Source organism: Rhinopithecus bieti, unplaced genomic scaffold (assembly GCF_001698545.2).
Source record: "Rhinopithecus bieti isolate Rb0 unplaced genomic scaffold, ASM169854v2 scaffold_38123, whole genome shotgun sequence".
NCBI classification, from domain to species: Eukaryota; Metazoa; Chordata; class Mammalia; order Primates; family Cercopithecidae; genus Rhinopithecus; species Rhinopithecus bieti.
This window is the reverse complement of record NW_016816276.1, coordinates 777,719-799,522: the sequence shown is the minus strand read 5'-3', so window position 1 is coordinate 799,522 and position 21,804 is coordinate 777,719. Positions and strand designations below refer to the sequence as shown.

Sequence of the window (21,804 nt, the reverse complement as noted above, 5' to 3'; positions counted from 1 at the left end):
TTTTTGAGACGGAGTCTTGCTCTGCCGCCCAGGCTGGAGTGCAGTGGCCGGCTCTCAGCTCACTGCAAGCTCCGCCTCCCGGGTTCACGCCATTCTCCTGTCTCAGCCTCCCGAGTAGCTGGGACTACAGGCGCCCGCCTCGTCGCCCGGCTAGTTTTTTGTATTTTTTAGTAGAGACGGGGTTTCACCGTATTAGCCAGGATGGTCTCGATCTCCTGACCTCATGATCCGCCCGTCTCGGCCTCCCAAAGTGCTGGGATTACAGGCTTGAGCCACCGCGCCCGGCCTCTCCTGTATTTCTTCTTTGACTTATTGGCTATTTTGGAGTTTGTTGTTTAATTTTCACATACTTGTGAATTTCTCAAATTTCCTTATGTTAAGTCCTTATTTGATTTCATTGTGGTCACAGAAAATATTCTGTATGACTTCAAAATAAATTCAGGCTTTTTTAAAAAAAATAATGTAGCATACAGCTTATGCTGGAGAATATTCCATGTCCATTTGAAAAGAATATGTGTTCTGCTATTGTTGGGAGACATGTTCTATAGATGTCTATTAGGTCTGGTTGTTTTAGTGTTTAGTCTGTTGTTCTGAGTCTTCTGTTTCCTTGTTGATTTTCTGCCTGGTTGTTCTATCCATTATTGAAAATGAAGTTTCATTGTTTACAACTGTTGTTCTTCAACTCTGTCAATTTCACTTAATGTGTTTTCCTTAAATGCTTTGAAGCAGTAAGACTCCAAGCCTTTGCTGAGGGGCTCTCTGAGTGTACTGGGGTATGACTTTGATGCTCCAGCAGGCTGGTAACAACTCTGCCTTAGCTTTCCCTTCCTGCTTGTGTAGACCCTCATGGTCAAGCAGCAGTGAAAGATTAGCCCGTTCTCAGCTGTTTCCTGGGCATGTGTACAGCTCTGGCCATGAGTATGGACTTCTAGAGTCCCAATAATGTGTTGGAGATTTTTAAAGCCCTCAATGGATAATTTATTCCCCAGTTTTTATTTATTTCTTTTTTTTATTTGTTAGTCTCTAATTAGCCCTAACTCATATTGCCACCTCAGATGGGTGTGATGTTAAACAACTGCCATCGAATGTTTTTGAGACTCAATCTAGGGCTATGGCTTTTTGCATAGAGGGAGCTCTGAGTCAGGTGAGATAAGGACAAATTTGAGTATAAAGCTTGTTTCAGTGAATTACCAGGTAGGTCAAATAGCTGCAATTCTGTAGGAATTGGTGTTTGTGGGATGGTCTAAATCTGTTGTGTCCCAGTGGTTCCTAAACATCTGGTTTTTGTACTCACTGTAGTTGCAGAGATGTTGGTTTTCAAGGCTACCATGGAGCTGGAAAGAGGAGGATGAGAATACACAAAGCTCCCTATTCTTATTGAAATAAAACCCTTTTTTGGGGGGTCCAGGGGGTGAGGATAGTCTCACTCTGTGGTCCTGGCAGGCTGCAGGGCAGTGGCATGGTCATTGCTCATTGCAGTCTCTAACTTCGGTCTTAAGCAATCCTGCCTTAGCCTCTTGAGTAGCTGGGACTACAGGCATGTGCCACCATGCCCAGCTAATTTTCTTTTTTTAGATGGAGATTCGCTCTGTCACCCGGGCTGGAGTGCAGTGGCACGATCTTGGCTCACTGCAACCTCCGCCTCCCAGGTTCAAGCGATTCTCCTGGTTCATCCTCCTGAGTAGCTGGGACTACAGGCATGTGCCACCACGCCTGGCTAATTTTTTGTATTTTTAGTAGAGACGGGGTTTCATCGTGTTAGCCAGGATGGTCTTGACCTCCTTACCTTGTGATCCTCGCACCCGAAGTGCTGGGATTACAGGCGTGAGCCACCACGCCCAGCCAATTTTCTTTTTTTAATTTGTTGTAGAGATAGGATCTTTCTATGTTGCCCAGGATACTCTTGAACTTCTGGCTTCAGGTGATCCTCCTGCCTCAGCCTCCCAAAATGCTGAGATTATAGGCATGAGCTACCACACCTGGCCTTGAAATAAAGCCTTTGAAAAAAGGTACTCCTTGGATTATTGCAAGACTATTATCCAGAGTTCTGAAAATGCTGATTTTGACCATTTTTGCCACTTGTCCTCATTGCTTTTGAGAGGTGAAGCCAGCTGGGCTTCCGGGTGGGCTGGGACTTGGAGAACTCTTCTGTCTAGCTAAAAGATTGTAAACACATCATTAAGTGCTCTGCATCTAGCAGAAGGTTTGTAAACGCACCAATCAGCACTCTGTAAAAATGGACCAATCAGCACTCTGTAAAATGGACCAATCAGCAGGAAGTGGGCGGGGCCAAATAAGGGAATAAAAGCTCGCCACCGGCTCCAGCAGTGGCAACCCCAACGGTCATCTTCTACACTGTGAAAGTTTTGTTCTTTCGCTCTTCACGGTAAATCTTGCTGCTGCTCACTCTTTGGGTCCTCACTACTTTTATGAGCTGTAACACTCACTGTGAAGGTCTGTGGCTGCACTCTTGAAGTCAGTGAGACCACGAACCCACCGGGAGGAACAAACAACTCTGGACGTGCGTCACCTTTAAGAGCTCTAACACTCACTGCGAAGGTCTGTGGCTTCACTCCTGAAGTTAAGGAAGACCATGAACCCACCGGACACATCTGAACATCTGAAGGAACAAACTCTGGACGCACCATCTTTAAGAACTGTAACACTCCTGGCGAGGGGCCACAGCTTCATTCTTGAAGTCAGGAAGACCAAGCACCCACTGGAAGGAACCAATTCCAGACACACTTTGACAGAGCAGATTTTTGGATGTCCTTACTCTGCTATTGTGGAAGTGCTTCTGATTAATATGTTTGTTAAATATCCATTCTTAATTCCCATGGGTTTTTTATTTGTCTTTGTTTTAGCTAAGAGTGATTTTAATAATGACTATTTTGGTATCTCAGGCTCTGCAGGGGGGTTGGAAAGCCACACTTGGAAACTCTCATCCAGGAAATATTTCCAAAATCACGCCAGAACTGGATTCATAAAGACACCTGTTTCTGCTGCTTCTGCTGCTGCTGTCTTGCTACACACAGATGCTACTCCTTTCAACATTATCAGTGTAGATACTGGATGTTGTTGCTAGAACCACTGCTTCTTCTGAAAACTCATTGCCACCATGGCTGCTCCCTATCCCAGCACTGATTCCACGAAATTCCTACTTCTTTTGATTCACCAGCTTCAGGCTCAAAGTCCAATGCAAGAGAATTCTAATCGATAGAGCTGAGTTAACATGTCTATGCTCTGGGTATCAGGGAGCCGGGGAAAGTGATTTTTAAATTTCTATATTGGGTGGTACTCTTGGTACACCATGACTCATAGGATGGGAATTCTTCAAACATGGGGAAGTAACTCTCTATTTTCCATAAAACCTGTACAGTGTCATAATAAAATGATTTGTACTTAATTTTAAAAGTTTTTTTTTTGTTTGTTTTTTGTTTTTTTTTTTTTGTTTTTTTTTTTGAGACGGAGTCTTGCTCTGCCACCCAGGCTGGAGTGCAGTGGCCGGATCTCAGCCACTGCAAGCTCTCGCCTCCCAGGTTTACGCCATTCTCCTGCCTCCAGCCGTCAGGAGTAGCTGGGACTACAGGCGCCCGCCTAGTCCGCCGGCTAAGTTTTTTGTATTTTTAGTAAGACAGGGTTTCACCGTATTAGGCCAGGATGGTCTCAGATCTCCTGACCTCGTGATCCGCCCGTCTCGGCCTCCCAAAGTGCTGGGATTACAGGCTTGAGCCACCGCGCCCGGCTAAAAGTTTTAATTGACACAATAATTGTACATATTGGATACAATATGTTTCAATACCTGTATACATTGTGATCAAATCAAGGTAATTAAAATACCCATCACCTCAAACATTTATCATTTCTTCGTGGTGGGAACATACAAAATCCTTTCTTCTAGCTATTTTGAGATATACCTTATTTTTGACTGTGGTCACCCTACTGTAAAATAGGATACCAACACTTACTCTTCCTAATCGCAGCTTTGTACCCATTGACCATCCTCTCCTCATCCCCTCCTTCTCCCTTCCCTCCCCAGTCTCTGGTAACTGCTGTTCCATTAACTACTTCTGTGAAATCAACTTTTTTTAGATTCTACATGTAAATGAGAACGTGTTCATCTTTCTGTGTCTGGTTTATTTCACTTAACATAATGTCTTCTAGGTTCATCCATGGTGTCACAGATTTGGGAATTTTCTTCTTTTTATCTTTTTTTTTTTTTTTTTTTTTTTTTGAGATGGAGTTTCACTCTTGTCATCCAGGCTGGAGTGCACTGGCACGATCTCGGCTCACTGCAACCTCCGCCTCCTGGTTTCAAGTGATTCTCCTGCCTCAGCCTCCTGAGTTGCTGGGACTACAGGTGCACACCACCACACCCGGCTAATTTGGGGTTTCGCCATGTTGGTCAGGCTGGTCTCAAACTCCTGACCTCAGGTGATTCACTCCCCTTGGCCTCCCAAGGTGCTGGGATTACAGGTGTGAACCACCGTTCCTAGCCCTACCATATTTTCTTTATCCATTCTTCTGATGATGGACACTTAGGTTGATTCTATATCTTGAGTATTGGGAATAATGTTGCAATAAACATGAGAGTGCAGATATCTGTTCGACATATTGATTTCATTTTCTTTGGATGTATACTTAATAATGGGATTGCTGGATCATATGGTAGCTCTGTTTTTAATATTTTGAGGAGCCTCTATACTGTTTTCCATAACGGCTGTACTAATTTACATTATCACAAACAGTGTGAAAGGGTTCTTTTTTTTCTCCACATTCCTTGCCCACACTTACCCTTTTTTTTTTTTTTTTTTTTTTTTGAGACAAAGTCTGGCCCTATTGCCCACGCTGGATCCTTTGTCTTTTTGATCATTAATTTGCACTTTATATTCTTGCTTACTATAATAAAGGTTGCTTAACATGTCTCTTTTAATCTTAGATCCACCTGCATTTCCCACTTCTTTTCATGTCATTTACTTGTTGAAGAAATGGGACATTCTTACGAATTTTCCACATTTTATATTTGGATGGTTGCATCTTCATGGTAGTTTAACATGTGCCTTTATTTCTTTTCCTGATTACCGGTAGTTGGTTCTAGATGTGGCTGCTTTTAAGATTTTGTTGTTGATTTTTTTGGTTTTGCCATAGTGCATCTTCATGGAGATTTTTATTTTTCTTAATTGCAATTGTAGGGTATATTGAATTTGCAGATTCTTTTGTCACTTCTGGAAAATTTTAAGCCATTACCTCTTGAAATGTTGCCTCTTATTCTCACTTCTAAATTTTTTTTTTTTTGAGACCGTGTTGCTGTGTCGCCTGGGGGCTGGAGTGCAGTGGCACAATCTTGGCTCACTGCAACCTCTGCCTCCCAGGTTCATGCGAGTCTCCTGCCTCAGCCTCCCATGTAGCTGGGATTACAGGCATGCACCATCACACCTAATTTTTGTATTTTTAGTAGAGGCAGGGTTTCACCATACTGGCCAGGCTGGTCTCGAACTCCTGGCCTCAAATGATCTACCCGCCTTTGCCTTCCAAAGTGCTGGGATTACAGGTGTGAGCCACCATGCCCAGCCAGCGTTTCTGGTATTTTAAAAGCCTGTTAGACGTTATATATCATTAAAAAATGTACACAAGTTAACAGAAATATTCTTGATTTGGCTGCCAATAAATTAACCTGGTATGATGTAGATTATCACATTGTAAGTTCCGACAGCTATATATCTTTGATTAATAGAAATGTTATTACATAATGAGAGCAATATATTTGACAAGTAAAGCCATTCAAAACACATTGTCTATGGGGAGAAGAAATTTAAAGGGTTTCCTGGTAATGAAATATTGAAACTATTCTATAATATCATTTAACCCCCACTACTCACACCCTCCTTTCATTCCTCTGCTTGCAGTGTCTATGAAAAACATATATGCCCCAGATGTTTCATGGTCCAAGGGCAATCTAAATAGTGAGTCAATATCATAGGCCATGTCTTTCATGGGAAGAGTAGTTGCTCCAGATTATCCAGGCTCAAATTCCATTAGAGGAACAAGAATGGATCAATTGTAATATAATCCTACTTTGCTACAATAGATCTCAACACTCAGAAACCAAGTGTATAAAAGATTACTGACCGCCAGTCCCGGTAGCTCACGCCTGTAATCTCAGCACTTTGGGAGGCCGAGGCGGGCTGATCATGAGGTCAGGAGATCGAGACCATCCTGGCTAACACGGTGAAACCCCGTCTCTACTAAAAAATACAAAAAATTAGCTGGGCGTGGTGGCGGGCGCCTGTAGTCCCAGCTACTCGAGAGGCTGAGGCAGGAGAATGGCGTGAGTCCGGGAGGCAGAGCTTGCAGTGAGCTGAGATCTCGCCACTGCACTCCAGCTTGGGCGACAGAGCGAGACTCCGTCTCAAAAAAATAAGTAAATAAATAAAATAAAATAAACAAAATAAAAAAATAAAGATTACTGACCAATCTTAATGCTTAAAGTTAAGTATGCCTGATAGGAGTTTTATAGTTTAACAGACTGCAGAATGTAATCAGCATTGGTACATTCAATTAGCTGACTTCCCCATTTTAAAATCAGGGGATTAAAGCTAAAGCTGGATGTGGTGACACATGCTGGTAATCTCCCCACTTTGGGAGGCCTAAGTGGGAGGATCACTGGAGCCACGGAGTTTGAGACCAGCCTGGGCGACATAGTGAGTCCCTATCTCTAAGACAAAAAAAAAAAAAAAAAAAAAAAAAAAAAAAAAAGGCTTTAACTTGGGCAATATGGCAAGACCTCATCTCTACCAAAAATAAAAAAAAATTAGCTAGGTATGATGGTATGTGCCTGTGGCCCCAGCTACATGCGAGGCTGAGGTGGGAGGATTGGTTGAGCTCAGGAGGTTGAGGCTGTAGTGAGACATGATGGCATCACTGCACTCCAGCCTGGGCAACAGAGTGAGACTCTGTCATCAATAAAACAATCGCCTATCAGTGTTCATCAGCCAATACAAATACTCAGGTGGAAGGTGGAGAGCATATGAAGAAACCCTTTGTGCAACCTCATCAACTACAACAAATTCAATTTTAGTCAGTTTGTTACCATAAAAGCCAACAGCTTCAAGAGCATTTTAGAACAGTTTTCTAAGTCTCTAATTTTCCTGAAACTACATTGAAAATATTTATAGACATGTATTTTTTGGGTTTGAAGAGAATTCACTTTTGGTCAGACTCCCAAAAGGAGATTACCATTGGAACAGTATGAGAAAAACTTGCCTGCAAGTAAAGTTTCTCACATTTTCTAGCTTGTGCTGGTCTTTAAGAAACCAAAATTAGCCTTTTTGGTTATTTGGATTTTAAGTGACAAGATTATGTTGAATATACTTTTTCTTTTTTCAGACAGAGTCTTGCTCTGTCTCCCAGGCTGGAGTGCAGTGGTGCTATCTTGGCTCACTGCAACCTCTGCCTCCCGGGTTCAAGTGATTCTCCTGCTTCAGCCTCCCGAGTAGCTGGGATTAGAGTCGCCCACCACCATGCCCTGCTAATTTTTGCTAGAGATGGGGTTTCACCATACTGACCAGGCTGGTCTCAACCTCCTGACCTCGTGATTCGCCCGCCTTGGCCTCCCAAAATGCTGGGATTATGGGTGTGAGCCACTGCGTCCAGCTGAATATACTTTTTCAAACTACACTTTAGTCTCACCACCCTCTAAGATTATGATACAGTTCCCCGAATGGGTACATCTCTTTATGAGTGGTTAAGTCTCTTTGAAGTGGTAAATATCTTTAAAGGGTAAAACCAGAGATTAAATTGACACTTAAGAATAGCACAATTCTGGCAGGGCACGGTGGCTCATGCTTGTAATCCCAGGACTTTGGGAGGTGGAAGCGGGTGGATCACCCGAGGTCAGTAGTTCGAGACTAGCCTGACATGGCGAAGCCCTGTCTCTACTAAAAACACAAAAATTCTAGCCAGACATGGTGGCAGATGCCTGTAATACCAGCTACTTGGGAGGCTGAGTCAGGAGAATCGCTTTAACCTGGGAAGGGGAGGTTGCAGTGAGCCCTGATCAGATCACTGCCCTCCAGCCTGGGCAACAAGAGTGAAACTCCAACTCAGGGAAGGAAAAAAGAAAAACCAAACAACAGCACAATTCCAAGCTCATTCTGGTTGGGGGTGGAGGGTGGCGGGGGAGGGAAGAACAGCAGAAGTTAAGGTCTTCAGAATGTTCAGCATTACTCTGTAACACCCAGAACATCACTATATCCTTTCCTACAGTTTATAAAAAGTAGTAAAGTCAAAGGTGTATTTTTTGCTATTAACTAAATCTTGCTGAAATTCCGTATCTAATCTATTTCAAGACAAATGTAAGACCCCAATCAATCCTAAAAGAACAGCCTATATTTTTATAGACAGTATTTTCCAAAAAAAAAACCCCAATATTTTCTAGTGACTATAAAAAATATATAGAATTTGCATTGTTTTTGCTTCAAAGTTGAAACCACGGATTAGATGCCAACTCTATTTGGCTGTAAGTTTAAGGAAAGGGGGTTTTCTATGAATGACTCTTTGTAACTACTCAACACTATAATCAATTGAAATGGTATACACACACAGCTATAACTAAAATTATTCATACACTTACATGTTTTCGAATCACCTTTTAAAAAAATTGAGACTGGGTCTCATTCTGTTGCCTAGGCTAGCTAGAGTGTGATGGAGCAACCATAGCTCAACTGCAGCTCAACACACCTGGTCTTAGTCATTTTTTTTTTGAGAGGTTCTCACTCTGTTGCCCAGGCTGGAGCACAGATCTCACTGCAACCTCCACCTCCTGGACTCCAGCGATCCTCCCACCTGAGTGCAGAACCATGCCCAGCTAGCTAATTTTTGTATTTTTAGTAGAGTTGGGGTTTTGACATACTGGCCAGGCTGGTCTTGAACTCCTGGACTCAAGCCATCCACCTACCTTGGCCTTCCAAAGTGCTAGGATTACAGGCATGAGCCACTGCACCCAGCCAACTTAGTCAGCTTTTTAATTGGTGAAGTTTAGCATCCTGTGATTTTTTGAGACAGGGTCTCACTTTGTCAAACAGGGTGGAGTGCAGTGGCACGAACATGACTCACTGCACCCTTCATCTCCCTGGCTCAAGCAATCATCCCGCCTCAGCACAAGTAGCTGGGACTACAGGTGTGCACCACCGCATTGAGCTAATTTTTGTAGAGACTAGGATTTTGCCATGTTGCCTAGGCTGGACTCAATGCACTTGCCTTGGCCTCCCAAAGTACTTGGAAATACAGGCATGATCTACAGCATGCAGCCTAGCATCCTGATTGACATTAAATCAAATCTTGGTAATGGCAAGTGGCTTAATTGTTCAGATATGCCCTTATATTACATTTTGTGAAGATTAGTGAGGATCTCTGCTATTACGAAAAGATGCACTGAAGAGTAATGGAATAAGCTATGCTTATCCATGCTAGCATCCCAACAGACATCTCATTTTAATAGTCCTCATACTATAAAAATGAGCGAGATTATAGATTAACACGTTAACCAATGAAATTACTAAGGTCTTTTGTTAGGATAACATCACACAGAATTTGGTCTAAACAATGCAAAAGGCAAATACGATGTATGAAAACATACAAACTATTTGTTATAGGTACTTAGAATTCATTTCTATCCCCTCCCCAATAAACTTGTCCAATTACTTTGTTCTAAATTAATGTTTGGGAATGAGATCTTGATACTAGCTTCACAGTTCATCCAACCTAGGACACTTAACCTAAGAGTATCTATTCAAATTTGCATCAGTTGGTGAACTGATAGGCCCTGATATCTGAATTAAATCTAGAGTTCAAAGCCCCTGCAAAAAAAACCAAGTGAATTCTTATTTTCCCTTCAATTCTTTGTAAAACATCTCAATCATCTCTAGATATATTTTTTCTCAGTCATACATATCAAGACTTGATTAAAAGTTTGGATTTTGTTTTAAAAGCCTTTATTCATTTTTTGATCAGGGAAAAGGACAATCTCAATGTCAACTTGTCACCTAATCATAAATTTGAACTTACAGGATTCACTACCCTAGACACTGCACCTGATAACACAACTTAAAAATGAACTTCCTTCCATTCCCTAAAGTTGCATGTTGAATGAAAAGAATCCCTTCTAACAGCCAACACTGGTACTTGGCCTAGGTGTGTGTGAGAACAAATAGCAAAACAGCAGCAAAAAAAGGCCAAGAGCATTATAACTTGATAGCCCAAGAAGTACAATCATTGTAACCAAGTTGTAAGCACCAAATTAAAAAAAAAAAGGTGGGGCTCATCAGCATAAAAAACACCAGTTTTTTGAGATCGCCCGTTGTGTGAAATCAACTACTCTGCCTGCAAACACATCTGCCAATCCCAGTAGCTAACACTGAGGCAAAGGTCCCAAAATCCAACTACACTGAATGCAAAATTCAAAGCTATTTATTCCAGGTCCTCTCAAACTTGGATATAAAACGGCTTTTCGGTGCACCCAGAGGGTCCACTGTAATGACTCAAGTCACATTTGGATTGACTGACACACCTAAGATACCTTTTCCACTATTCCTATGTCTGAATATGGAAATGTTTAACTACTCAGTTCATGCACTGTGTTAAAAATTAATTTACTATCAAGACTTTTTCTAAACTCACACAGCATTAACAGCTAACTGTAATACAACTTCCTCAGAATGCCCAAACAGAAAACATTTTGTTCAATCTTGTGGTGACTGTGAGAAAACAACACAACTAAATCTTTTGCCGTTTCAAATTTTAATCTAACTTTTGACCACACTCATACCTTTCTACCAAAATCCTTGAGTTATAAACCCTAGATCCTACCAGTTTTACAGTGCTCCTGTGTGCATCTGAATTTTTATCAAGAATTAAAAGTCATTGTGTTATGATTACAAAGCTTTTACTAGGTGACCACTGATTAAAGCCAAAGTAATCAGTGATTCAAAAATGGCTTTCCAGAGACAGGAACAAAGTAAAAGGAGCTACTAACAATTTTATTACAATCCAGAAGAAACATGGTCTACTAGAAAGCTTCTACTAATCACAACACTTACGTCTTCCTCTCAGGACAGTCTTCAGCTAACCAGAGGAGAAAGAACATTGTTCAAAGGTGTGGTAGAAACCTCAGTTAACAGGGAGAAGATGAAGCCTTAAGAGCATAGAATACACCTACAAATTGGGGAAGAGGGTGATGCTGGCTGGCTATTTATAAAGGACCACAGTTTCTCTGTATGAACCAATACTCTCTACAAAATCAACTGTGCCTTAATTATTGCTTATTTTAAATTACATTTTTACAGAGCTATGTAGTACCTGACGCAGAAAAGCAATCACATAAGGAAGCATTTATTTGAAGTTTAACATGAAATGATACAAATAAAATGTGTATAAACAAATCCACATTGAGTCATAACACAGATAGCAAAGGACAAAGTAAAAACAAAGAAAACTAATTGGCAGCTATATACAGTCGGACACAATCGTGTCTTGTACACTAGAAAGTCTTTTACAAAATAATCATCTTAGATCAACAGAAGACCAATCTTCAATGTCGTCCTGCAAGATGGGTTACTTTAACATCTCCTCCTAAAAACAAAAACAAAATACCAATTAGATTTGTGCAACTCTGACAAGCTTTTAAAGGTCCACTTTCATGAATTGTTTTAAGTCCTCACTTTATTCTTTTCTTCAATAATTAAAGATCATATGCATATTTATTGGCAAAATACAGTTTGGGTAGTCAATAAACTCACCCTGGAGTTCCCAAATAATATTAAATTCCAATCTATTCAGGAAAGAATCTGGGAATACAATCTTCCCATATTCACACGTTCAACTATGCTAGATGAAGGTCTACTAGAAGCATCTCTAGTAACCCAAGTAAAATGCTATCAGAAACACCAATTTCTAATAAGATTATTACAAGAACATAAATTGAATTGTGCATATGATCTTTAATTTATATCCCAGATTTAAAAGTTCTTGTTTTGGTTTGTAGATTTCACTATTAGCTATAAAAGAAAAGCAAGCATTAAATCTTAAAAGAATGAACACTTAAAATGAGGCTCCACAATTGAAATACAACACTAAACAGAAGACCAAAATGATTAAGCTGTAAAAAGGCATTTATGTATTTTAACTCCTGTAAAAAACCATTTAAGTTAAGTTTAGACACTTAATCTCCAAAAAGATTAAAAAAGAAGCCAAAGTCTGAAGTTTTCCACTTTAATCTTTACGCTGGTACATGAAGTTGGAAGAGACCATACCACAGGACAGCGTTTTCTGGTGTATGCCTTGCGCTCTGCCCGCAACGTGCGACCCCCAGAGATAGACGTGGTCAGGGTGACACACGGCCTGCAATGAAGTTCCCGCTGGCGGGTACAAACAAGGTATAATGTCAGAGTTAGAAGACAACATTCTTGTTTTCCTTAAGTTGTACCCATTTCAGTACTTTACCTGTTAATAGTTCTAAAATGTTTAATTATTCCTCTAGACCACCTGGTACACAAAAGCAAACAGAAAACTCTTAAGTTTTCTGCAATACTAAAGAAAGTGAGATAAGACTTTAAAGTTAAAGATCTATAGACACTTTAGGCAAAACAGGCTCATAAAGCAATTTAAAAAAATCAACAATTTAGTAAAAACAGGCTACATAGTATTTTGTTTTTACGTTTGTCTATTGATCTTTAAATTAAATTAGACATTTCTACTGTTTTCCTGTACTCTTATACACACCTGTTTTCTCCAATGTTCTCCTTTAGTATGGCTGGTAATTGTTTTGGTGATTGCCACCCCCTCGAGATGCCTTGCCATAAGTGCTCTGTTGACCTATTTTGAAAACACAAATTTCATTAAGATATTAGTTTTCTACAAAACTGTTTCTTTACAATACACTGAGAAACAATTAAATCTACAAATCTTTGCATGCTAAATAAAAAGTATTAAAATATTAAGATATTTTAACATCCATTATAAGCTAGTCGTAAATCATACATCCTAGTTCATTTATAACCACTAGGCTATGTTAGTATAATCACCCTATGATTGTAACATGCCTCAAACACTTAACTCCAAACAGAAAGCCCATACACACAATTTCAGAACAGGACTATATGTTAACAATGAATTTTAATACCACTGGTTTATAAAATTAAGTTAAATGTTCTTACCACTGTAGTCTGCATATCCCTGTCCATATCCATAGTTCCCATAGTTATACCCAGTATAATCATATCCGCCATAGCCACTATAGTTTTGATCACCACCATAGGCACTATTGTAATTTCCATATCCTTGATCATAATAGTTATTAAATCCTTGGTTCCAGTTTTGGCCCTGACCTGAAACAATGCACAATGATTGTTAGGAAACAACTTCTGACCCCCAATTCTAACATAAAATGATGAGTTCTTGTCTCTCACTCTGCAAATCTTAAAGGGCAGAATGGACATATATATTGCTATCTGCTTGAAAAACTATTCTTCCAACTGTTACAAAAAAAGGGGGTAGAAAGTCCAATTGTGCCAGTATCAAACTTCCTAAATTTAATGGAAAATCATTCAATTTTCCATTAAAGCTCAAGAGAGGTATACTGTTCTGTTTAAAACAAGGACTCCTGCCCAAGAAAACCTACCACGCCATGATGCATCATGTAATGGTACACTTTTCCTGTCAGTGATGACACTAATTGTCAAAGTGACCATACTTTTAACAGTTTTTTGAAACCAGTGAGCTCACAACAAAACCACCACACACAACCCCACTAAGCTGAACGTTTTCCTCCCGTTGGAATTGTTTTAAGTTTAAAGTTTTAGTTTCATACAGAACTACTCATATTTAGCAGTATACGGCTTAAACCATGGAGTCATATTCCAAGAATTACGTCTCACCTCGGCCACGACCCCTCGTACCACCTCGGCCACCAGCCGCAGCACCTCTTCCACCTTTTTGTTGTTGCTGTTGCTGCCTATATACCTCTTTGGGTTGTGCAACTTTGATTTCACACTATAAACAAATTAAAAAACACGAAAATAGAATTTTACCCGAGTTGTAAAATTTAATCATTTTATTTTCTCACATTGAGAAACTTCAAAAAAAAAAGTAAAAAAATAAAAAAGAGAAAAGAAAACCTTAAAATTTTCATTTAAAGTACTTAAATGGCTTTACCTTCCCAGAACCAATTTGATGGTATCTGCTTTCTAACAATTTTTTTACTGGCTCTTCATCGGTGTATGTGATAAAACAAAATCCTCTTCTTTCATTTGTTTTTGTATCCATGGGAAGTTCAATATTTTCAATCTGAAATCGAGATGCACACTCAAGGTCATCCCATAATTGTAAAATGCTACCAGAGTGTCAGAATGCCACAGGTACTTTTCAGGCTTCAACTTAAACATGTTATTAACAGGTGACTTCTATACAGACATCACTGCTTTATGATCAACATCAACCTTCAGTGATTTGCTGTATATTTGAAGCAATTGAGACAAAAACAAAACATCCTTTAATATTATTTTGTACCCCAAAGATGCCACTAGCTAACAAGTCCGAACACCGACCACATTTAGGTGCCCATGTTTTGGCTAAATTAGATAGTTGGGTTTCCATCAGAGCAGCAATCAAATCAAGGTACAGTCCCTGGAAGCGACTTGAGCAGTCATTTAATCCTACCCTCACACGAAACATGAATCTGCCCTGTATAAATCGGACCAGGATTAAACATTTTATAAACACATCAAGCTTAACTTGTGTAAACATAATCACACACCTCTCCAAAGGCTCCAAAATATTCTTTAATTTGTTCTTCAGAAGTATCCGGGCTCAATCCACCCACAAAAACCTTTTTGGGGGGTTCTTTCCCTTTCAAAGCTTTGGCCCTTTTGGGATCTATCAATTTGCCATCCAGTTTGTGTTCTTTCAGTTCCAAAACCTACAAGACAGATTTATTTAATCTGACAGCAGCATACAACCCCCAGAAAAATGTGCACAACACCACAAAAGCAGCACAATGCAAAACACAGTTCCTACCTTATCAACACTAGCAGCATCTTTGAAAAGCACAAATCCAAATCCTCTTGATCTCCCAGTGACTGGATCTGTTTTAATTGTGCAGTCTACAACTTCCCCAAATCGAGACAAATACTCTGTCAGATCTTTTTTGCTTGTATCCCAGCTCAAGCCTCCAATAAACATTTTACTAGAAATAAAAGGTTTTTTAAAAAATTAGCAATAACTCAAATGATCCTTCAGTTCTGGAATTAAATCGTGGAATAAAACAGGGACATTTACCCCTAAGTGTAAGCAATTTAATCCATGTTTACATTTAATCTATGTCACACAAAAATCCCAATTTCCCAACAAAGTTACTCAAACCAGCGGACAGCTCGCTCTCCGCACTACATAAAGCAAAACTCAAAGGAGACCAATAAAATATAGTAAAGGTTCTGCCCAGATTCCTTCAGATAGAAGGCCCAACTTCTTAGATGAATCCCTCACATCTTATCTTAGGTCCATCCTCGTCCTCAGCTGTCAAGCCAACATTCCACCCAGAGAACTCATCAATCATAATACGTTTTGTGAACATGGGTACCAGTAGCCTGCTTGTGCCCGAACTCAGAGTCCTCTAAAACTCTTCCCAGGAAAATCGCGCCGAGTGATAACAGAGACACAACGAAGAGGCGGCGGCAGCTGCAGCGAGCAGCGCTGGGAGGCCGGCCCCTCCCCCCCGGTCCCACGCGGCGCCTGCGCGCTCGGGACACAGACGCCGCCGCCCTCCTCCTCCAACCCCTCCGCCCTTCCCCCACTCTTCCCGGGTCTCTCCAGTCACCCCCTCGATCTCTTACTTTCCTCTTCCCTCCCAGCTAGTGGAGCCCAGAGGGCACGCGGGGAATCGACTCCGAGAAAGAATGGGGGCAGCGCGCGGCTCACGAGGGACGAAGGGCGCGTGCGGCGCGCTGGGGAGGGGAGCGGGGAAGAAGCGTGCGGTACCCGTCATCCTGCTGATTCTTGCTCGCGTTGATCTTGGATCCCTCTGCGAATTCTTCTATGTTGCTGTACTCGTTCATATCCTCCATAGTGGCGGAGCTGTCGGCAGGGGGGTGCTGGCGCGCAGTGCGGGTCGCGGCAGCAGCGGCGGCGGAGCGTTGTATGGAGCTGGATTTAAAATGGCGGCGGAAGAGATCCGGGCGCCGCCTGCGCCCTCCCTTTATAGTCGCCCCGCCCGCCAATCGGGAGGGCTGCTGGGCGGTGACGTGGCGCTGGGCCCGGCGCGCCCCCTGCCGGGCGGAGCTGGGAGCGAGTGAAGGGAGGAGCGGGGCTAGCTGCCGCGGCGCCCGCGGCCGCCAATGGGAGAGGCTGCGGGAGGCTAAAGTAGCGGGAGCGGAGGGGAACAATGGCGGCGGCACATGGGAAAGCCGGGGCGGGACCTCCATCGCGGCCCTCCCGGCAAGGAGAGAGGCCACGCGTGAGGGGATGCGGGCTTGGGAGAAGAGAAGAATCAGAAGAGAAAAACGAAGGGGCGTCAAGTCCTGGGGTCAGCAGTCCCGAACAGAGCCGACGCAGGGCCACAGTCCCTCTTGCCTTGGGAGCCTTTGTCTCTGGCGTCCGGTCCAGCCCACTCCTACCAAAGAGCCGTGAACCCCGCCTTTTTCTGCCCTCGGTTCGCCAGTGCGGAGCCGCTGCGGCGGCCGCTGCTACCGACTAGCACCGCGGCCGGGCTACTCCGGAAAAAAGCGGACTGCGCCCGGCGTTGGCGACTGAGGCGGCGAGCGCGCTAGCCCGCCGCGCGCACGCGTGTTTTGTCCTCGAGCTGGCAGGAACCAGCCGAACAGGAAGCGAGCGCGCGACGGCCCCTCCGGGCAGCGCAGCGCGGGCGTCTCTTCCGCTGTGGCCACTGGCGCGCGGGCCGAGGGGGCGCAGCGAGGCCTCCTGGCTGATCGGCCGAAGCCCGAGCCTCGCGCGGCCTCTCTGGCAGGCTGAGGCCGGGAGGAGGGGCGGAGGCTGGCCAGATGACTGTATCTATGCCAAGACGGAGGCGGTGGGCGGGGAGGGGGCTGGATGCAGTAGAGGACAAGGGGCACTCACATCCCCGGCGCGCCACTCGCGGGGCTCCCTTCTGCACGTGCCCCGGGCCTCTCCCGCTCGCTCAACCTGTCTGCGGAGGGCGCGCTCTCGCGCACCCTGCTCCCGCGTTCGCTTCTTTGTTCCCGCCCACGCGAGGCCCATTTTGACGGATCGCGTTGGAAGCCCGACGGCGACCAATCGGCGCTGGGCCTTCGCCCTCCCCGCCCCGCCGAACCCAGCACGGCCCGCCCCTTTTCGTGCCCACGTGGTCTCGGGCTCCTGCCCTGTCCTGCTCACGAGTTCAGGGGCTCCTGGGCGGCCGCCTTTTCCAGTTCCAGGTGTGCAGAGGTGTTTTCCCTACGCGCGGCGGTCTGCACTTGGTCGCTGGCTCCAACATCGCGCGGGGCCGTCGGAAGCCCAGGACGGTACCGGGGGCCGCAGCCGCAGCCGGCGCCGCCCTCCACCCTCCCCGACTGCAGGCCGAGTCCAGTAGTATCCGGTAGGGAAATGGTCGTGCTTTCGGTCCCCGCCGAAGTCACCGTGATCCTGTTAGATATCGAAGGTACCACAACCCCGATTGCTTTCGTGAAGGTGAGGGGCGGAAGGGAGCGGGGATGTTACTTTTCCTTAAAAACAGTTACTATTTTTTTCTAAGTATTGCAGGCCTTGCATTAGAGACGAGGGTTAGGAGAGGCGATGTGGCTTTGCGTCTTCTGTGGAATGGGGAGGGAGGAGAGAAAGCCTGCGGCGGGTTGCGGGGATGCTTTTCCTCGCGGCACTAGCTTCTCCCTCCCCCGCCCTTGGGCTTGGTTGGATCCAGACGGGTGGGAAGGGATGGAAGTTGACGCTAAAAATCGCCGAAGGGTAGGTAAGCCGGGGCGGGGTGTGACCGTGTGGGCCTCCCCACCCGGCAGGTGTGCACCCGGTTACTTTTGCCGGTGAGCGCAGCCTTTCTGCTCCGTCGGGCCTGTTGTGGCAGCGGCAGCGATTTAATGGTCCTTGAAGCTTCTAATCTCAAAATGGAAAGACTGAAGTGTCAAGATGAGTCTTCAGGTGGCCCTGGTGTCGGGCAATCAAGGTTCCTCTTTGTCCCTTCCCACTCTTGCTGTTAGTGGCCAAACTACACGCTGTATTATTTTACTCTGTTAGGCTCTGTGGTCCACAGCGCTGATTTTTTTGAGCGACAGGACACGTTTAGATTCCGTTCACTTTCCTCAGAAAATCGTAGACGCTTAAAGCTCTTATCCAGAGCATTCCTTCTAGGATGTCATTGTGAACCAGCACTTGTCTGCACCTCAGCTTACAACTTAGCGGATTCCTTCTTTGTTCTTTGTCTGTTAGAATAAGTAAATATGAAATGTTACTTTAATTTTTGAAAGAATTCCTCAGGCCTTGTCTTTTTATTTGGCTCCCTGAGGTTTAAGAATTCATTGCAGGCCGGGCGCGGTGGCTCACACCTGTAATCCTAGCACTTTGGAACACTGAGGCGGGCGGATCACGAGGTCAGGAGATCGAGACCATCCTGGCTAACACGGTGAAACCCTGTCTCTACTAAAAATACAAAAAATTAGCCGGGCGTGGTGGTGGGCGCCTGTAGTCCCAGCTACTCGGGAGACTGAAGCAGGAGAATGGCGTGAACCCGGGAGGCGGAGCTTGCAGTGAGCTGAGTTCGCTCCACTGCACTCCAGCCTGGGCGTCAGAGCGAGACTACGTCTCAAAAAAAAAAAAAAAAAAGAATTCATTGTAGATACAAGTACTTCTTAGAGGTGCTTGCATACACAATCATAGTCGAGATATACAAAGTATATTACGAAGTAGGAAAAATCCATCTTCCGAGAAACTGAGCAGCTTGGGTTTTAAATTCTATTTTAGTTTCCATTTTTTAAAAAAAATTAACTGTGAATGAGGCTTTTTTTTTTTCTTGACATCTTAGCATAGGTTCAGAAGAAATCGAGTTTAGCATTTTCTCCACAGTTTTAATTTTTGTTTTGAGGCGGAGTCTTGCTCTGTCACCCAGGCTGGAGTGCAGTGGCGTGAGCTCAGCTCCCTGCAACCTCTGCCTCCCAGCTTCAAGCGATTCTTCTGTCCCAGCCTCTCCAGTAGCTGGGATTACAGACATGTGCCACCACATCCAGCTAAATTTTGTATTTTTAGTAGAAAGACGGTTTTACCAGGCTGGTCTCGAACTCCTGACCTCAAGTGATCCACCCACCTCAGCCTCCCAAAGTGCTGGGATTACAGGTATGAACCATGGCGCCCGGCCTCTTCCCCACATTTTGTTTTGTTTTGTTTTGTTTTTGAGACAGAGTCTTGTTCTGTCTCCCAGGCTGGAGTACAGTGGTGCACCTCCACCTCCCGGGTTCAAGCGAGTACCTCCGCCTCCCGCCCCAAGCGATTCTGGTGCCTCAGCCTTCTGAGTAGCTGAGATTACAGATGTGCACCACCACGCCCGGCTAATTTTTGTAGTTTTAGTAGAGACACAGTTTTGCTATGTTGGTCAGGCTGGTCTGACCTCAGGTGATCCGCCCGCATCGGCCTCCCAAGAGTGCTGGGATTACAGGCGGGAGCATTGCGCCTGACCTTCTTCACGTTTTTAATCACACAAGAGACCTTTGCGGAAAATTTCAGGACAAATACTGATGATTGATTAATTTCCTTTTTTTGGATTGTGACAGAGTAACCGCTTTCTTGGTTTTCAGAGAAAAAAGGAGTCCTCATTTTTGTTATTTATAGTTAACAGCTCACTCGTTCCATTCTGGCTCTCTCTTGCTTTCTACTGTCATCAGGAGACCACAGATAAAAACAGGAGAGGTAGTGATGTGGCATTAGATCATTAGATACTACCATTATCTTAAGGTAGATTTAGGGAGTAAGAAACCTCATACAAAATCAATTTTGCATCAACACATAATACCCCTCCCCCACCTTTTTCCCCAAGTGTGTCTTCGGCTAGAGGACATTATGAGCCACTTCTTGGAATCTTTGTGTCTGTGGCAGACTTATTCTGTTTTGTTTTGTTGTTTTTGAGACGGAGTCTCGCTCTGTGGCCCAGGTTGGAGTGTAGTGGCGCGATCTCAGCTCACTGCAAGCTCCGCCTCCCGGGTTCCCGCCATTCTCCCGCCTCAGCCTCCGAGTAGCTGGGACTACAGGCGCCGCCGCCAGGCCCGGCTAGTTTTTTTTGTATTTTAGTAGAGACGGGGTTTCACCATGTTAGCCAGGATGGTCTTGATCTCCTGACCTCGTGATCCACCCGCCTCGGCCTCCCAAAGTGCTGGGATTACAGGCTTGAGCCACCGCGCCCAGCCGGCAGACTTATTCTGAAATCCGAAAATAAAAATATCTTAGTTGCCTGAGTAAATTTTTGAGTTTGACGCTAGGCAATGTGCAAATTCAATGCAGGCTGCAAAAGAATGATTCAGGGATCTCGTTTAAAGGATAATTTCTTGTGCCCTGTCCTATAATGCTATCTATTGTTAGTTATTAATATTGTTAATCTATTATAAATCTAATCTATTATTATAATTTGTTAGACATGCGTTTATCAAAACCATTGTTCCTAAAAGTATGTTTACAAGAAAGTTAGGTCTATGTGGATGTTTATGGTAATTATGTAATAAAGGATTCCATTAAATGCACTTTTGGGAAATGCTAGTCAGAATGAATGCAAATAGATTTCTTTATTGTGTGACTTCTCAGAACCTTCAGTATCATACATATATACACACATACACACTGTGAGATTTCAAGAGAGTGACATTTCACAAATGTACCTGAACAAAAAACTTAGTAGAGTATCTCAGTGACTAATCTTTTAAACACCTTTTAAAGAGATGCTGAGTTACGTTCTTGAATCTGAGCGCAGGTGGAGAGGTTGAGCATGGGAGTTGAAAGATAATCTACTTGGAGCTTTGAAGTCAGAGTAGGTGTGTGAACTTGTAGTCCTTCCTCCTGTGTAACGATGGAAGGAAACATTGAGTACTGTATACACGCAGTACTCAATCCTTGACTCATTCTAAAAGACCATGTGTATGTACTGTCTACACTTTACTTAGGATGGAACTAAGGCTCTGAAAAGTTGAAGAAGATGCCTGGGATTTGAACTCAGATTGTCTTATTCATAAAAACTCTTATTTTTTCCATTGCTGCACTCAGCCTTGGAAATGGGACCCTCCTGTTTGTCCTGTCTCCTTTGCTTGGCTGCTGTGTATGTTAAATGATACAGTTAGTATGAGAGTCCTTTAATCAATGTGAAGTACTGTGCTATAAAAGTATATGGTAACAAGCTGGGTGCAGTGGCTCAGACATGTAATCCCAGCACTTTGGGAGGACAAAGCAGGTGGATCTCTTGAGGTCAGGAGTTCAAGGCCAGCCTGGCCAACATGGTGAAAGCTAGTCTCTACTAAAAATAACAAAAATTAGGCCAGGCGGCCGGGCGCGGTGGCTCAAGCCTGTAATCCCAGCGCTTTGGGAGGCCGAGACGGGCGGATCACGAGGTCAGAAGATCGAGACCATCCTGGCTAACATGGTGAAACCCCGTCTCTACTAAAAAATACAAAAAACTAGCCGGGTGAGGTGGCGGGCGCCTGTAGTCCCAGCTACTCGGGAGGCTGAGGCAGGAGAATGGCGTAAACCCGGGAGGCGGAGCTTGCAGTGAGCTGAGATCCGGCCACTGCACTCCAGCCCGGGCGACAGAGCGATTAC

General features: G+C 43.9%; 2 protein-coding genes across 9 annotated transcripts in view; one reads left to right on the top strand and one right to left on the bottom strand.

The window, feature by feature from the left end:
• Positions 1–9,975: 9,975 nt before the first annotated feature.
• On the bottom strand, positions 9,976–16,648 carry HNRNPDL (heterogeneous nuclear ribonucleoprotein D like). 7 transcript variants are annotated; one of them, XR_001881966.1, is made up of 9 exons: positions 16,030–16,611; positions 15,070–15,238; positions 14,810–14,971; positions 14,209–14,340; positions 13,932–14,046; positions 13,212–13,382; positions 12,778–12,870; positions 12,309–12,413; positions 9,976–11,628 (listed from the first exon to the last, which is right to left on the bottom strand). XR_001881966.1 is itself a non-coding variant. In XM_017854746.1 (8 exons), exons 1-7 carry the CDS (start codon positions 16,470–16,472, stop codon positions 12,800–12,802), a joined length of 1,263 nt encoding a protein of 420 aa, XP_017710235.1. In that variant the 5' UTR covers positions 16,473–16,648; the 3' UTR covers positions 9,976–11,628; positions 12,778–12,799. The 7 variants fall into 7 exon arrangements, 4 of the variants coding, with proteins under 4 accessions (XP_017710235.1, XP_017710234.1, XP_017710237.1 ...); XR_001881965.1 differs by having other exon boundaries at positions 12,309–12,870; XR_001881967.1 differs by lacking the exon at positions 13,212–13,382.
• Positions 16,649–17,262: 614 nt separating this feature from the next.
• ENOPH1 (enolase-phosphatase 1) overlaps positions 17,263–21,804 on the top strand; it is a 31,249-nt gene continuing 26,707 nt past the window's right edge. The window contains exon 1 of one of the 2 annotated variants that reach the window (XM_017854750.1): positions 17,263–17,665. Coding sequence is in view for 1 of the 2 variants with exons in the window: in XM_017854749.1 (XP_017710238.1) it covers positions 17,611–17,694 (84 nt within the window). In the remaining variant the exon portion in view is untranslated. Of the gene's footprint in view, positions 17,695–21,804 lie in introns of both variants that reach the window. The other variant, XM_017854749.1, reaches the window with a different exon arrangement.

Bases quoted from the DNA above. Each gene is read 5' to 3' on its own strand.
- HNRNPDL (XM_017854746.1), bottom strand. From the start codon at position 16,472: ATGGAGGTCCCGCCCCGGCTTTCCCATGTGCCGCCGCCATTGTTCCCC. The intron at 14,047-14,208 runs GTAAAGCCATTT...ATTTGTTTATAG, and splicing joins ATCAAATTGGTTCTGGGAAG to TGTGAAATCAAAGTTGCACA. The intron at 13,383-13,931 runs GTGAGACGTAAT...GCATTGTTTCAG, and splicing joins TACGAGGGGTCGTGGCCGAG to GTCAGGGCCAAAACTGGAAC.